Source organism: Dermacentor silvarum, chromosome 5 (assembly GCF_013339745.2).
Source record: "Dermacentor silvarum isolate Dsil-2018 chromosome 5, BIME_Dsil_1.4, whole genome shotgun sequence".
In the NCBI taxonomy this organism is placed as follows: domain Eukaryota; kingdom Metazoa; phylum Arthropoda; class Arachnida; order Ixodida; family Ixodidae; genus Dermacentor; species Dermacentor silvarum.
The window spans coordinates 31490218-31507717 of record NC_051158.1 but is presented as its reverse complement, the minus strand read 5'-3'; the positions used below and the strand labels follow the sequence as shown (position 1 = coordinate 31507717).

Here is a 17500-nt window from a genome sequence, read left to right as displayed (position 1 = left end):
GAGCTCTAGTTCTGTCCTCGTCGCCATGTCGACGCCTGTTCAGCAGTAGCCAACAATTCAATAATGTTCATGTAAACGAGGGTGCCTATATTTCTGTTTTATTGCGATAGAAATTATATGGACACTCCTGGTGGATTTCTGCCAACGCCGCGGTGTACCGTATAAAGTCCAAGCACGATAACATCGCCAACGCGCGCCGTTTGCTGTATTTGCGAGTGAAAGCTTGCGAACTTCAGCCGACGATCGCGGCTCAATCTCGCGCGCACAAAGGAGGGAAGCGGGGACTAAGCGCGCCGTCTTCCGTCGCGCGATCGAGACGCCGGGGGAGGGGAGGGACAGGGGGGAGGGGTTATACACCTGCGGCTGCTGCATAGGCGCGGTCGCGCGGGCGCCGTATCTTGAAAGCGGCAAATTGTGCGGTCGCGCAGGCGTCATCTTCAAAGCGATCTGCGATCTGGACAAAGTGGGCCGAGTGCTGGTAGCTTCGTATGCACTGTGCTTTCGACACTTAGTTCGCGTTGAAGCGAGAGGCAGCATAGAGGTTGATTCCGTCACTGTTGCTACCACGCTGCCTCACTCCAGCGTTTTGACAGTGAGTTTCCGAGGTCATTGAGTGAGACGTGTTCATATTTGCCTGTGCGCGCGACACCGTGCTTGCTAATTTATTCAATAAGCGATTTTATGCAAGTTTATACAGCCGATAAAACTAATATCTTTACTTCGTATAGCTGTCTACTAATGTGCTGTCGCAATCGGTGCTTCGCTTTTCGTGCGAAACTGCCACTTTTTTTAATGCGATAAGCATTCTAGGATACGTCACGCAGTTTCCGACATCGGTCTGTCTGGCTTTCTGTCTATATCCAATTGACCAAGTTGTCTATTCCCAAACTGGCTGTTCCGAAGCTTCCCAGTGACCCAAGTTGGCGTGACCGCAAAGGGCGTGAAGATTGCTAATTGCATAAAGTCTCTCTTTCTCCCCCTAGTGGGTATGTGCCATTCTCCGGATCATCATTACCGCCACCACCAGCACTATCAACACCATCCGCGCGTGGCCTCGGGCTCGAGACGCAAACCGTCGAGGAACACAAGGAAGAACAATAGCCTGATCGAGCGAGAACGATGACACCCACGTCGCCTGAATTGACGTCCGGGTGGCCTTCGGAGTTGAGCAGCTCCGACTGCGGGTGCGAGTTCGACCTCTCGGAGGAACCGCAGCAGGAGGCGCTGGACGGCGGTGGCGCGTCCGTGGTCCACGGGCAGCTGGACGGCTGCCAAGCCCCGTCGAGCCGCGCTGGCAACAGCGGCTCGGTCACCGAGAGAGGTGAAATCTCCGAAGTTGCGGCGGCACCCCGGCAGCACCTGACTCGAGCTCAACGCTTCGTGGCAGTCTACGTTGCGCCTAGGTGGGGCCGCAAGATGGCCGCGCTCAGAAGGAAGGTGCGCTCCTTTCGAAAATTGTCGGTACGGTTGAATTTGCCGAGCAACCTGGTTCGTTGTTGGAGTGACAGATTGGTTGGTTGAGTGCATAACTGGCTGACTGAATGAATTATTGTTCGGTTAACCGAGTAACTTGGTTCTTTGCATGAGTGTAAGGGATTAGTTGGTTGAGTGAATATTTGGCAGGTCCGACTTAGTGATTGTTGTATTTACCAGTCGATGGTTTATTCACAGACTCACTAAATGATTGACTAATTGGTTGATAGACTGAATGACCGACTGACCAACTGACTGACTGACTGTCACAGCACTACTAAATTTGAACAATGGGCCTTCATTGATTTTTTTATCATCACTTGTATTAAAACTCAGTGTAGCCTAACTCTTGGACGACCAAAAGCTCGTCTTGACCGGCTAGTCCTTACGGTTTCCCCGTTCAGATTATTGTGTCGCTGGTGCACATTTAAAACACGCACTGTCATTTCTCTTGATGTCATGTCAAGCAGAACGGCGTGTCCGTACTGTCTCTAAATGATGGGACTTGTAAGAGAGTGATATTTGTCCAGAAAGATAAAGTTCCGTGTATTCTTTTGGAGCAGATACTCTTCCCTGGCTCTCATTTGCAGTTTAAGCTGTTCTTCCAGCGGATCTAAGCGAGGTGGGCTGTTATAAAAAAAAAGCATGGCTAAGGCTTCCCTGTATAACGTTGCTAAAGCTTTCGAACTCAGCCCGCTGCCACTTCCGCTGCGGCCGACTCGGCGAGTGTTCCCACGGGATCCCTCACGCTACGTCACGCCGATTGCAGCGCCAGTATTTTCAGTGGTGACGCTCGTCGTTACTCCGCCGCATCGCGTGCAGTGCTCCCCGCTTTGGCTGTACACGGGTGCCGCGTGCGCCGCCATCGTGGTGGCTGCGTCGTTCCTGCTCGCGCCTTCGGCCGCCGACCACGTGGTGGCGCCGCAATCGGTGGCGCCGCTGCTTCGCTTGGACGGCGGCGTCCGCACGAGGCTCGGGGACGATGAGCACGCAGCGCAGGGGCGCGGCTCGCGCCTCGGGCCCGAAGGGGTGGTCGCCAGCGCCGACGACAGCGAAATGCAGCCGCTGGACCACGGGGAAGACTCCTACTGCCAGGCGAAGCTCGTGCAGGTGCTGACTTCAAAATTATCTTTGAAAAATGTGGGCAGCTTGCACTAATGGTGCAAGGCTGGAGTAAAAAGCGGAGCTGGTGTGATCGACCTAGCTTTTCTTCCAGCCATTTTTTTTCTTTATTACAATGGAAAGCTTACCGGTCAGAGTATCAATCGTGAAGTGGTAATGCAGAAAACGCCGTGGAACATTTTTTATCGGAATGTTTCGATCTGCAGTGAGGATGTAGTCGTTCACTGGATGCATGCTGAAAACGGTGATAGGTGAGCGCGATAGCGATTACACGCCAGCATTGGTGGGAGGTAGACAAGTGCGGCCGTACCTGTGAGAAAGTGTTATTGCGTTCATCAAACCAATATTCCCGCGATTCGTGTTTTCCGAAGTGTTAAATTGTTTCTACAATAATAGCTACGTGTCTTCGTGGTTTCCTGTCCAACTGCTTTGGTCATTAACTAGTGTATTCTACCATCGTAGCATGCTATAATATCCCAGATAAATCTCATTTTTAAATAAATGAAAAGCAACCTACTTCAATTCTCCTAATTGTCTCAGTATGTTCGCAGTGTTATGTTCTTCTTCGTTCGTCGGTTACTCAGGATCATATATTCATTCATCAGTATTTTCATATCTGTATGCATCTCTACGCCAAGGAGCCCGAGGAGTCATGGAACGGGAGCGAGCTGGAGTTCCTCGCTCCGCGGCTGGTTCGCAACGGTTCGCGCGCCGTGCTCTGCTTCTACGACCGGCATGCCCACCGGCTGCCGCCGCCATACTCGTACTTCCCCCGACAGATGGCGCTGCGGTACTGCACGCACGCCGTGTACCACGCGCCGTTCGCGCTGCACGACGGGCGGCTGGCATATCGGAACCCGGGATTCGACAGGTGAGTCGCTGCCACGCTGATTTCTTTGTTTTATTGCGATAGCAATTACATGGACACTCCAGGCGCATTTTTGCCGTCGCCGTCGTCGTGATGTTCCGTATAAAATCCAAGGGCGATAACACCGTCAACATTATCAACAGTCGGTACTATACTGAGACACAATATTGGATTCTTTGCTGTTTATCTTCCTCTTCGAGTCACAGGATGATTTAAGGGCGACGCAAGGATTAGCGGAGTTCAAAGGGTAAACCCTTAATCTTTCTCGGAGACACGAAGCCGTTTCTTGTTCTCAATTAGATCGAGTGACCTGCTTACTGCAATGGGCGCAATTAATGGGAGAGAGTTACTTAGTTACGATACCCTCGAGTAACTTCGCATCCGTGTGTGTGCGCGGGTACTAGAATGCACAGCATGGGAAAATCTATTAAGCAGGACCGCAAAGCAGAACCTACCACTTTTTATTGCGATAGCAATTATATGGACACCCAAAGCAGATTTCTGCCGTCGGCGTCGCCGTCGCCGTGAGGTTCCGTATGGCGTCATTTGGAGATGAAATCGTCGCCGCGCGCCGAACGCTGTATGTGCGAGTGAAAGGTCGCGAGGGGCGCGTCTTTCACGGGGAGTGAACGCACGGCGGAGAACAAACGCGTGTTCTGCGCCGTGCTCGCTTAAGGGCTGCAGAAGTAGGCGTCTCTTTTCTCCTTTACAATCACCATATATGTAGAGCAAACGCGCCTTCTTCCGACGCGCGAGAGGCCGTGGGGAAGGGAAGGGAGGCGACGTTTAGCTGCGGCACCAAGTGCCTATTTATATCAGAGGCTCCGGCAACAGTCACCAACGCCGCACGCATTTTGAGCGAACGCGGGCAAAACGCCGATGGCGTCGACAACAGTTCTGCGTGTTGCCGATGCTGCTGCATGTCCAAGTTTATACAGCTGATAAAGCTAATATCATTACTCCGTATAGCTCTCTACAAGTTTGCTATCGCAATTGATGCTTCGCCTTTCAGGTGAAACTGCGACAACTTTTTTAACAGCGAAGCTGTTAAACCCATCCGTATATCCGTTAGTCGTCTGCGAAAAACTGCGCCAAGTTATGACGTCACCTCGCGTTACCTAGTAACCGCCGGCCGGCGCAGGCGCGCGCTCGCTTAGCCCGATATATGTGGCTCCGCCGAGCTCCCACCAGCTGGGCGCAACCGCGCATGCGCCGTGACGTCATCCCGGCGCATCTGCGTTCGCCGCCCGTATCCTGTGGATAGCTTTCGCCCCACTTCCCCTACGACTTCGCCACCAGCTACACACTACTGCGCATGCACCGCGAGTCAGACGTGACGTCATGGCCAACTGTGCATGCGCTCCTTCGTTCCATATGAAAGCCGGTGCGCGGCAGCGACGCGCCAGACGTAGACAAGAGGAGACCAAGGAAGGTTCGTACTGCCGAGGAAGAAGCCGCTTACCAAGAATCGCGGCGCGCTGCTAAGCGAGACTGCCAGCGTCGACGCCGATTGGACCCAGCACGGTTAACCGAAGGAGCCGCTTCAAAACGACGACGGCGAGCCGGAAACCCCTAGTACGTCCAGCGAGAGAATGCTATGGAACGGGAGAGAAAGCGTTGGCTCCGAGAAGATCCCGACGTGAGAGAAGCCGAGAACGAACGATACCGATCAGCTCCGCTGTGTCTTTAGCCTTGCGCCACTAGTGCAAGCTACCCCAATTTTTTTTTTTTCGAGAAAGCATTTTCCTCTTACGGCTATCGATATAAAACATGTTAATCATGAATGTGACATTATACCGGACGGGCGACCCACCCCATCTTGGTGTGGCGCGTTCCCTTGTCAGCTATCTAGTGAAAAGTTTACTTTTAAAGAACCCCCTGGAAATGTGAGCAGCATGCTCTATGGTGGCCCTTGAGTGTGTTGCTATATTGTGCCTGGTGCAATGAATGTCACAAGCTTTGGATGTTTGGTGACTGCATGATTGCTTCATGGCGTCTATCATTATGAGTTTCAGTAGTTGGTTTTTATCAGAATATTTTATTTGCCTTTGTCACTTCGCGCACTGTAACAAATACCATGAAAAAAACTTTAAAAATATAACGTTCTCACTTTCTTGTTTACTCAACTACGAGCTTTTAAAGCCGCCGTGGTTGCTTAGCGGCTATGGCGTTGAACTGCTAAGCACGAGGTCGCGGGATCGAATCCTGGCCACCGCGGCCGCATTTCGATGAGGGCGAAATAGAGAAACGACCATGTACCTTGCTTTGGGTGCGCGTTAAAAAGCCCCAGGTGATCAAAATTCATATATGTAATATTAATGCGTTTTTCCGTTAATTTCGGAAAATTCACATTCACAGATTACTGGTTTTCCTCGGAGTGTTGTCCGTTGTTTAATATATCAATTTCGTTCGGTTTGGATGCCTGAACATTTATGGAGTTCCCGTGTACTGTGATATGGCTTTCTTAAAGGTGACTTAAAAAGATACGAGCATGATGCGTCGTTTCTTGTTGAAAATCTGCCGATTTTCGTCATATATTGTAAAAAAATGTATGTATATATTGTATTTACTGATTTCTAACACACATTTCTTTTTCGGTAAAATTCGCTGAAATCTGACGTGCGCGTTGTATAGGGACGATACCAAGTTGACAGTAGGTTGTGTTCAAAACTCACTCCCCCCTCCCCTTCATGAAATCTAGCCACTTCAGAGATAGAATTCATTTCTACGTCACTACAAACCGTCATTTCTCTCACATTGTAAAAATCGCGTGAGGGAAAAATAAAGGGCGTCATGCATTAAAAAAATTGGTACCTATGAAAATCGGTGTACGCGTTACCATCCCGAACATTGAATTTTGTTGTTGTTCTGGCCACGGGTTTGTATTATAATCAAAGTGCATTGGAATAGAGTAAATATAGGTCTATGAAAGAATCAGAACTTCTATTCGTCCCTGTAAGTTAGGGAGCGGACACAGCAGAAAAAGCTATAACTACACTTCAAGATCACCAATGAAAAATTATGTTCTTATAGCTTATGCGATGTGCGGTCTCCTTCAGTCTTGCGCTGTCCCATTTGTTCTGGCGAACTGCGCAAAAAGGTGTACGAGCCCGACACTATATAGTTCAGCTTAGCGCCATCTCGATTATCGAGTTTCCGTTGCTTTCGCTCGTACGAGGTCAACACACTTCTCTAAAACGCACACAAGATTGCGCTGGCGATATCTAAAGATGACGCGTGGCACAAAATCGGCTGTATGTGAGGTTGCATGACTGCGTTTACAGTTTCCATTGGTATCTCTCGACCTGATTGTCGGCTCAAGCTTTGGTGGTTCTTTTGACCCTCAGGAGTGTGTTCTAGACAAGTGTGTTGACCTCTGTACATATTTGCTTCGCAGGCAGTTCGGCATGCCCGAACTGGCTCGCGTGGCGCGTCGTCGCGGGTACGGCACGCAACTCCTGTTCACGGTGGGCGGCGAGGAGGCGGACAACGCCAACTGGTCGCGGCTGGCCTCCGACGAAACCCGCAGGGAAGCGCTCGCCAAGGATCTCAAGGTAGATCAAAAGCGAAAAAAAAAACTGTGGCTCCAATCCACGCTGTGAAGGTGCTTCTACAGCGAAGCTGTAAACGACAACCACAACGATTACGTATTGTGATGTCACTTGAATTCACACACGTGGCTCTACAAAGAGTGAGACAGAGACACGTGAAATGTACTTAACCACACCCTTTATTACTTCACAACGACATTATATGCACGCTGTTCTTCTGGTGTCTTTACTTTCCGTGGTCTACCCATGGTAGCCTGGAATGAACTGAATGAGTTGCTAGACCGTCACTACGTGATTTCTATGCTGTTGGGTAGTTTTCCACTCGGAGTAACTTACGCAACCGTAATCTTTACCGGGAAACAAACGCGGGATAAGGAACGTGCTTCGCATTATTCGCAGACGTCATTAGCATACATTATACGGTTTGCACTTCACATCAGGGTTTTGAATGACATCAACCTTTTCGAAGCAGCTGCAAACCGAACCTTTACCGGAACGCGTCGGAGGGCGTACCCATTGTTCACACGCGCCTTATCATCCATCATGGGGTTTTGATGCTTGTTTTTGTGGTTTTTCTTTTGAAAACGAGTGCTGAGCTGTATGGTGTGTGCCTGGTTTCAAAGGAGATATGCTGTTTGTATTCAATTTTTAGCCAGGTGTTTTTTGCTTAGGACACGAAAATTTCCTTGGCTGGTAGAGGTACACAGCTTCGCTGTAAAATGGGCGAGTTGGTATGGAAGCATGGCTAATTCGGAGCGCGAACTGTAGATAGTATTCATGTGACGTCACGCAGCCATATCTCACCGCGCTGGTACCCCAAGATGGCGACTACGATGACGTCAGTGCAACGTATTATCACGCGCAAACTGTTTTGCTTTTTCACGGCGATTGTTTTTCGCCGGTTTATCATTGTTATCGCTCTGACGTTCGACGCAAGACGCGCGTTTTGTTGCTGTCATGCTCCTTGCTTACGCCCCTTCTCGACCTTCTGGTACCCTCAATATAGGCGTCCGCGATGACGTCCGTGCAACCTATGTATACTGGGAGTCTGGGACACAAGCGGATGCCCGAGAAAGACAGGACACGGCGCTATACTTGCAACTGCATGTTTATTCGAAAGGTTAGATACGATATAAACCCGACATGTTCTACGTCGTCATACGTCATCAAAATGGCGGATCAGTTCTTGAACAGCAGTTCGTCACGCGTCTCGCAGGAGACGCTGGTGTCGCTCGGCTACGACGGCGTCAACCTGCACTGGGCGACACCCGGTGGTCGGTGCGGCCGCGCCGGCGACGCTCGCGCCCTCACCGACTTGGTGCGGCTCCTGCGCGCGCGGCTGCGTCGGCCGCTGGCGCCGCGCGATTTCCTGCTCGCCGTGACGCTGCCGCCGCAGGAGCACTTCGTCGAGGTTGCGTCGCAGCTCGCGCCGCTCGCCAAGCTCGCCGACTTTCTTGTGGTGCAGGTACGGGCTTTACCATCTCGTATATTAAAGCGAAAGCATTATATGCCCCGTGAAGCGAAAAAAAAAAATCCGGCGTCCGCCCGGCGTTCACATCTGATGGTACCAAAAACCCACGTGACCAAGTGATGACGTCACTTTCCCGGCGCTGGACCTGCTGCGGCTTCGCACTGCTAAATCCCACGGTGAAGTGATGAAGGTGAATTAAAGTGCATTAAGGTGGGTTAAAGTCGAATAAAGTGGATTAAGGTGGATTAGGATGGATAAAAGTGGATTAAGGTGAATTAAGGTTAGTACAAAATAAACCAAGGTGTATTACGGTGGATTAAGGTAGAGTTTTCATTTCAGGTGATAACTTAGAGAAGCCACAGTGCTTTCGCATTCAAATCACGTAAGGATACTTAAGTGACTGACAATTTTTCTTAAACGGGCGTCGATTTCACGCTTTTCTGAGTTTCCACCAAGAGGTGTGCTTGGACAGCGAGTCTTTTATCGAGGGCGCCGACACTCCATTGGTCGCCATTTTGGGGCATCCATAGCTCGCAAACGAAGAAGAAATATGACCTAAAATTCTTTTGGTAAGATGTCGACCCCGACTAGATTCTATTCCTGTTGTCTCCACAAAGTAAGTTTTCAACTCGTCACCATTTTAGACAATTACAGTTAGCAGGAAGAGCAGCATAATGACACCTTTTGACAAGACATCGACTAGGCACTTATATTAGTCTATACACAGTAATCTGCACAATCTCTGCCATTTTGGGACGGAAATAGTTCGTAAGCAAAACACTATCATGATATACTGCTATTTTGATAACACTAACGTCGGCTAGACGCTTTTCCTAGTTCTATGTAATTAAGATCCCTTTGCAACGTGTGTCTCGGATCATGGCAGTGACACGGTCGTCATATAAAGTTTCTAAATTGAACAACATAACGCTCTCATGACAATAGGTGGCGTGTTCGCATAACCACTCGGTTTTCTTGTTTTAATTTGTGTAAACTTTGATAGCTTGTGACATTTTGAATGCCACTCGAGACTATCACTTTAAAATATTGTCGCTCTTAACTGCCCGGGGTGAGTTGGGTGAGTCTATTGAGCATAGGCAACGTATGACGCGCTTAGCAGACGTGGGCATCAGAATACATTCAGACAAGACCACGTAGCGGACACTTTCAACCGGTTTATTCGAAAACCCCCTGGGGATATATGTATGCGCAGAAATCTGACACAGGATCTCCCGCACAGCAGCTATAATCTATCTCATTGTCAAGACACGTTCAAGGGCCTCTAAACTATTCTAAGCTAAAGCACTGGCGAAAAAGTGGCAACTGTGTACCAATCTACAGTGAACAAAGAGCCGGAAGCATTTTCAAAATTATTTTAATAGCCATGTTATAGGTGCTTGATGGACGACTACGCGGACGCCGCGCTTTCTCGCTCGCCTTCGCTACCCTCCCCCCTCTCTCCTCCTCGTCACGTAATCTCATCTACTCCGAGTAATGCAGCAAAACTTACTGGTCACGTCAGTTAAGGTCTTTAGGATAGAAGCCAATTGCGTCATTCTTTCATCTAGCCGTCGTCCGTCTCATGTCCGCGTTCTCCCGCCAGCGTCTGTCAGTGGATTCGCTTTGTGTGGTCACGTGGCATTTTTACCGGCTAGCAGTCGGGCTTATCTTTTTTTTTTTTAAGTTTCCAGAGCGAGGTTCGCGCCAAGTTTAGCGTAAGTAAGCACTTGCTGCATGGCGTACACTTTTAAAACGAGTATTGTTAGTACCGTTTCGAACTAGTATTGATAATTTCTGCCCTTTAAAAAACGATCTCGAGTCCCCTTGTCGAAACGCTGGCTTTAGCGACATTCCTTGTTCGACCGCTGCTTATCATTAATAAGTAACGTAGTACGAAACAAGCTAGAAGCTACTTGTTCTTAGCTGCATTGGGAAGCTTGAAACATTTTGGGGGTGCTAGCTGCGCTCCATAAACGAGGGTGATTGGGGGAGGAGTGGGAGGAGGAGGAGACCATGACGCTACCTTGAAACTTATCTAGGAACCTTGGTGTCAGCCAGGCAGAATAAGGAACTCCTTCATAGTCAGCCTCTGATCACCCTCCACGCGATTCCTACTCTACGGAGGGGAGCCGGAAGAATCAGCAGTGCACAATGGACAAGCCCCCATCTACGTTCTCGGAACACAGCCGGATCTCGTCACGCCTACGCTCTCATTCCTCGCCTACCGACCAATGCAAAGCTCTTGCCCTGATGGCGTCACCCGCGTGACCTATACGATATTCGAAGGGACCGGAAAGAGCTACGGAGAGGAGTAACGAGATATAGTTTTGATGCGAAAGCATCAAATGGCTCATTAGGCGAAAGAAGCCGGTGTCTGTAGCAGCAGAATGGCACCTAAATTCCCGTTGACTGCGACGCCACGTTACGAGTGCGCCTCGACGGAGCAGAGCGGGCGAAACGGGTGTGGCGTGAGGGGAAAGGGCATCGCCGCGACGCCACGTCACCAGTGCTCCTTATCGGAGCAGATACTGAGACGCGACGCCGCGGAGCGAGACTGGTCGTCGGCGACGCATTCGCGTGACACGCTGGTGCGGGAGCCGCCGTCTCGCTTCTGGATCCGACGCGCGGTCCGTTTCACTCTCTCAACCCCGCTAGGCTTAGCTGCTGCGCGCGCCTGCCGGCCTTGGTGGCCGCTGCCGCTTCCTCGGATTCTGGTCGCGCACGGCGTCGGTGACATGCGGCGTTGGCGCCGCAGGCTGCTGCTGATCGCTGGCTCGGGCAGCAAGTACCGCTATGGTACATTACTCGCTGCGCGAAACTCGAAGGACCGCTGAGCGGCAATCGGACATTAATGCTTTCGCATTCACAACTCATGAGAAGTGCGTAGGTGTACTCGTTTTATTTTTTTTTTTTTTGCTTTTACTTTCACTTTACATTTCGGCATCTGCATTAATAGGATTGGTATGGATGCATTGGCAAAGCAGCGCATGACGCAACAACGCGTTGCGCGTGACACAAGGTAACAAAAGGAAACAGAGAAGCGGTCACTCGAAGTGAGTTTGTGGGCTTACAAACAACATCATGTCGTAAATGCAGCCAGTGTGTCATGTTGTCATGGCTACAGAGATACAAGTGTACCTAACACGACTCAGCGTTGTGTACGTGCACATGATATATTTAGGCGTGATAATAACACGGGGATATTGCTGTATGCCATATAAGGGTTTTCTGCACATGCTACGTAAGGGCACCCGTATTGGGCGCCGAAACGTCAATCTGTTGTTTTGTGTTTTTTCAGTCGGCGAGTGTACGTTTATTCAGCCATGTTCTTTCCTCGCCAGACGAGTTTTCGTCAAACCCTAGACTTCATAAATGGTTTTTTTTTCACTCTTTTTTTTTGAGAAAGGGGGGGGGGGGGGGGCGTCTCCTCACATCGTTGTCTCAATTGAAAGTCAACGTATCCGTTAGAGCTGCATAATCTTTTTAAAATGCGTGGCTTCCCTGTGGGGCGTAGAGCTGCCATTTTCGCCAATGATCAATGTCGCAGTATTTCGTGCACGATGAGCGCGTTTAATTAAAATCGTGTTTGAATCGTCAGAGGTGGTTTAGGAGCGCTTAGAATCGCATCATATACATTCCTTATAAACAGCGACCTTCTCGGCGTATGCCCGCGGTTATTCGCGCAGGCTCACTCGCTGTACGGTCCTTCGAGCCCGTGGCCCCGGTGCGCGAGCCCCTACGAGGCGGTCCAGGGCCCCAGCGTGCGCGCCCTGCTGGACTCCCTCGCGGCGCGGCTCTTCCACGGCCACTGGGGCAAGCTGTGCGTCACGCACGCGCTGTCCGCCGTCACGTACCGCCTGGCCGACTACGGCGCGGCGGCCGTCGTCGGCAGAGTCGGGGAGTCCAGCGAAGGGGACGGCGCCAGCGTGGGACCCGGCGAGCCGCAGTCCGTCACCGGCACGCCCGGCAAGGCCGCCTACTTCGAGGTAAAGGGTACACTGTTGCTAGTGTGGATGCTAGGGCTATAGTTGGTAACGGTTTATTTCGACAGTGTTCACGACACACCCAAATGTAAAGAGATGAGGGACTGGCAGAGAGTGTGTGTGAAGCGCTATATCGCTAACACTATGGAAGATACAATTGGACTATTCTATTTCTGAGCCAAACTATGTTGCCACAGAAACTGCGGTCGCTGAGTAACCGTAGGAACAGTGAGACTAGTCAATAATAGGTTTCTAAATGTATGGCTTCGAAGTGGGTAATACCCCAAAAGAGTACATTTCGAGAGCTGGGACCAGAAGGGCAGGAAAATATTTAGTTAGGCGAATTGTATGGTAATAATTTTTTATCATAGAGCGACGGTTACTCGACCATCTAGTGCCCACCATCCTGAAGAAAGGAATAATGAAGAAATCATCATTACACCGGCTAAATCCGATATGAAAAACAGCAAGAACAAACGAATTTGTTTCTATTTAAAGAGATCCCACGGGTATATGTGTCATTTCCTGTCTTCAGATGCTACCTGGCAGTAACGTATATACAGTAGAACGGAAGTATGCGACAGATGCAGAGAAAAAACTGCTTCTGCGGGATAAAAAGTTGCTGTGTTTCTATAAACGAATTTGGTTTCGATGCACGGGTGTCATCATCTTGTTTGCGGACGGGCGGGCAACAGGCAGGGTGCAGGGCAGGCCAGGAAAAAGTAGGGCAGGCAAGGGAAAAGCAGGGCAGGCCAGGGCAAAGTAGGGCAGGCAAGTCCAGGCAAGGCCTTGCCTTGCCCACAGCCTTTCTGTAAAGGGACCCATTACGCTTCCGTTCCCAAGAGGTTGCAGAAGCGTCTTTTCATTTCTACTCGGTCAGTGGCCGCAAGTTCTTACTTAGTAGCATGTTTCCTGGCTAGCCAGGATCCCCGTCAGACGTCGTCTTAGCACGTGCATGATCTCCCGACGCACGCGCAGGTGTGCGGCTGGACGAGGCAGCGGTCGCGGAGCCGCGAGTGCAGCATGCTTCGCAGCGGCTCCACGGTGGCCGCCCTCGAAGGACCCGAGGCGCTGCGCCACAAGCTGGCACGAATGGCGCTCGATGGCCACGGGCGTCTGTGCGTGGCCGCGTTGGACACGCACATGGACGACCCGCTGGGTGCCTGCGGCGGCGCCATGAGTCCGCTACTGAAACGCCTCTACGAGGACCCGCTCGAGGCATAGCAACCCCGCTGGGACTTCATAGGCAGTGCCTCACCATCAAACAGCATACTGTCTTTCGTTTCATCCCCTACTCATTCCATACTCTACTGCTGTCTTGCTAATATCTCTCCTCTGTCTACTCTCCTATTTTCATTCGCATTTCTGTCGCTTTTATTAAATAATTAGTGTGCTTATTGTGTCTAAAACCTTATGACGTATCTTTTATATTACAAATGGTGACATAGTCCTTCACGATCTTTGCTGTTGGCTCACAGATAAGCGAATGCATTTTAAATAAATTTTCACAACACAAAACTTATTATTGTGATAGCAGTTATATGTACACTCCAGGCGCATTTCTGCCGTCGTCGTCGGCGTCGCCGTGATCGTCCGTATTAGGTAAACGGGCGATAACATCGTCGCAGCGCGCTGTATGCTGTATGTGTTAGTGAAAGCGTGCGAGGGTTAGCCGACGATGGTGTCTCAATCTCGCGCGCGTAAGAGTAGAAAGTGGGGAGGAAGCGCGCCGTCTTTTGTTGCGCGCAAGGCACCGGGTGGAGGGGAGAGAGGGGGGGGGCGTTCTACTCCGGCGGCGGCTGTGAATGGCGCGGATGCGCGTGCCCTACCCTGAAAGTGATCTGCGATGGGGACAGAGTGCGCCGAGTGCTGATAGCTTCGTGTGCGCTGTGTTCTCGCCGCTTAGTTGGCGTTGAAGCGAGAAGCAGCATGAAGACAAATGCGCTCTCTGCTGCCGCCGCGCTTTCTCACTCCAGCGTTTTGACAGCGAGTGTGCGCGGTCATCGAGTGAGATGTGTCCATGTTTGCTTGTGCATGCGTGATACCATGCTAGGTAATTTAGTTAGTAAGCAAATGTTTGCGAGTTTAAAAGGCCAATAAATCTACTATCCTTGCTTCGTAATATATGTCTACTAATTTGTTATCGCAATCGATGCTTCGCCTTTCGGGTGACACTGGGATTTTTATAATCATTCGATGCTGCTTCCACTTGTTTTTCGCCATGTACTATAATACACACTTGTAAGACGTACAAAGAATAACTCACCACTATACGGTATTTACGTTACGTACTCTTAAAAGGTGCCTCAAACAATTTGTACAAATTTTGTAGACCCGTAGTGTACCGCTACAGTAAACATTAGCGCCACAAATTAAGTGAAGCGTCCCACAATGAGAGAGCTACGGACGATTTACCTGGTATCGTAGAGCTCAACCAGCCAAAGAGAGAGCTATTATTCCTGGAACCAAGTGTACAACATTTTAAACATTTAAAAAGACAACGTGTTCACGATTACACTCCTGCCGAAATTTTACACCAGCAGCAAAGTAGAATACACTTGGTTACTGCTATATTAGCTCTCTCTGTCTGGTTGAGCTCTCTGACTGACAACTGTGACGAAGAGCGCAACTGGGACAAATAGGGAGAGTAATTTAAATATCCTTATCGCCCTATCAAGTCTTCTCTAAAGCGTATTTTACTGAATATGTAGATAAAAAATAGGGAGTTACATGTTCTACTTGCCATGTCAGATCTACTCTACAAGCTTTTTTGTTGAATATAGAAATAAAGTATAGCTTCTGTATTTTTCTCGCTCTATCTGATATACAGTACAAGCTTCATTTGCTTAACCTTGCTTTTTGCCTAGCATGTCAACTTTAAAAGTGCGAAACAGGTTAACCCAGAAAAAAAAAATAGAAGGCTATCCGCCATAACGCTTCAAATAAACACGCATGCAGTAGTGAGTATAGGTCCTGCCTATGGTGCAAGAAAGACCTCTTTCATTTTCATTATTTATCATTACTGCATTTCAGTTTAAAAAATCAGTAGCCCCTCCCCTGTCGAGGAAATGGGGGTAAGCGAAGCTTGTCGTGTGTTTCTTCGGTGTTCCTCCGAACGCATTGCACTGAAGACTACTACGTTGTGCTCGAACCACAACCGGTCACACGCACTGCAGCTGAATCCGAGGTTCCGGTTGAGAAACTCGCGTTGAAACCTGGCCGTCGCACCGGGGAAGTTTGCGCTAGCGTTGCCGAGACGTGCACCACCGTTGTCGTGCTACTGGAGGGCAAGACGACGCTGACGTTTGGCCTCAACATCGCGCTCCCTCAACTCGGAGTCCCCGACTCTTCGCTGACATTTCGCCTGGGCTTTAGAAGCGCTCACGCTTGAATCGGCACGTCGACGACGAGCCCTTTGCAGAGCCCGTTCATTCTGGATGGATTTCCGTGAAATTGCTTCAAAATTAAATCTGTCCGTTACATAGGACAATGAATGGCTCATACCCCCTTGAGCAATGGCTCATACCCCCGTAAGCGTGGCCTCCCCACTACGACGACAGAAGAGAAGTGAAATTCTAAGCTGGAATGATTAGCGGTAACGCATCCAGCTGTGGAACCAGACGACGACGAACGCGGAAGCAGTGGCACGAGCGATTACCGAGGGCGGGCGCATCAAACCAGCTGCGCAAGAAGACGAGGACTCTAGAGTCAAGGCTGACGATAATTTTGTGCGTACATGGACGCCACCGAAATATGTGAGTTATAACAAGTTTCGCTTGAAAAAAAAGTTACCGCTTTGCTTTCCTTAAAGGTGAAGCTTAAGCGTCCTCCAATTTTGATGGTGTTTCGCTGTACTTTGGTTCTAGGCAACATTGAGGGGAATGTTGAAAACCGAGCCTTTCTAAATTTTGGACACGCGCGCGCCTCGGGGCAACAGCAAAGAGTTAATAAAATAATAAAAGAAGGTATGATATAAGACGGCTTAAATTGCTCCTGTGAAAATGTCTTCCCAGCAATGCATTTGTGTTTGAAATTGAAGCCGACTTTAAGGGGATCAGTGTAAGCTTGGTGTTTGTAAGCTGGCTTTCCCACGTTGTTTGTTGCTGTGAAGCCTACTCGTAAAGAAAATTGTGCTGCAAACGGAGCCCCGATAACGCTATCGCGTTCCACTCTTAAAGGCGAAGCTTAAGCGTCCTGCAATTTTTGTTTTTATTTTTATTTTTTGCTTGATTAGATTAGTGACGCACAAGAGGCTTCAAACAAGTTGACACACGAACCAGTGCAAGGACTAAGCATAATTCAATGTCGCACGTAAGAGATATATCTATGACGATACAATTTATTCTGTTTTGAAAAGCCAGCTACATTTTGTCTTCTATATAGTAGGCAAGTAAACGCGACTACCTAAGTTCGTATTTTGTCCTTTCTTGAACGAACACGTGATACACACGAGGCTTCGTCCAAGATTACAAAACTACTGCGAACAGTAAAAGACTGCATCGCTGGCACAACGCTCGCCCTCCCAAAAAGCCTGACATTCCTGTACGTAGAAAACAGTGAAGTTAACGCGATCAAGTCAAAGCGAAAGAAAAAAATTTAAAAAGTTCGGCAGGTGTTACACTCTTCCAACAGAAGAAGACGAAAGCCAGCTGCACATTTGCTAATAGAAAAAGTTATACAATCGGGGCTAGACTGCTTGCAAGACATAACGAGCCGCAGTGGGAAGTACACGTGTGTGCACGCACTGGGCCACACCTTTAGTCGGCGAGATGGCTGCAACGTGACGTGTACAATCAGGCACGCACTAGGCACACCTTTAGTGAGCCAGAACCGTGGATCAACCGTGGCTTGAGGAAAGCGTGCGCGTCTGGCACCCTCGAGGCCCGAGTTAGATTCCCACCCAGACCGAAACGTACCAAATTTTATTTTCAGAGCCACTAATTTACTTTGTTTACAGGAACCTCGCTGAGAAATGTGACATCAGTTCGACCATTCTTTGCGGCGTCGGCCATTTTTCGTCACGGCGCAGTCT

The 17500-nt window shown here is 49.6% G+C and overlaps 1 protein-coding gene across 1 annotated transcript; it reads left to right on the top strand.

The window, feature by feature from the left end:
* Window positions 1-1119: 1119 nt before the first annotated feature.
* Window positions 1120-6823, top strand: LOC125945666 (uncharacterized). The gene is made up of 4 exons (XM_049667884.1): window positions 1120-1437; window positions 2296-2583; window positions 3234-3466; window positions 6811-6823. Exons 1-4 carry the CDS (start codon window positions 1120-1122, stop codon window positions 6821-6823), a joined length of 852 nt encoding a protein of 283 aa, XP_049523841.1.
* Window positions 6824-17500: the final 10677 nt, after the last annotated feature.

Excerpts from the sequence above, each read along its gene's own strand:
- LOC125945666 (XM_049667884.1), top strand. The coding sequence starts at position 1,120 with ATGACACCCACGTCGCCTGAATTGACGTCCGGGTGGCCTTCGGAGTTG. Across the intron at positions 1,438-2,295 it reads TGGCCGCGCTCAGAAGGAAG|TGCTCCCCGCTTTGGCTGTA; the intron begins GTGCGCTCCTTT and ends CATCGCGTGCAG. Across the intron at positions 2,584-3,233 it reads GCCAGGCGAAGCTCGTGCAG|GAGCCCGAGGAGTCATGGAA; the intron begins GTGCTGACTTCA and ends CTCTACGCCAAG.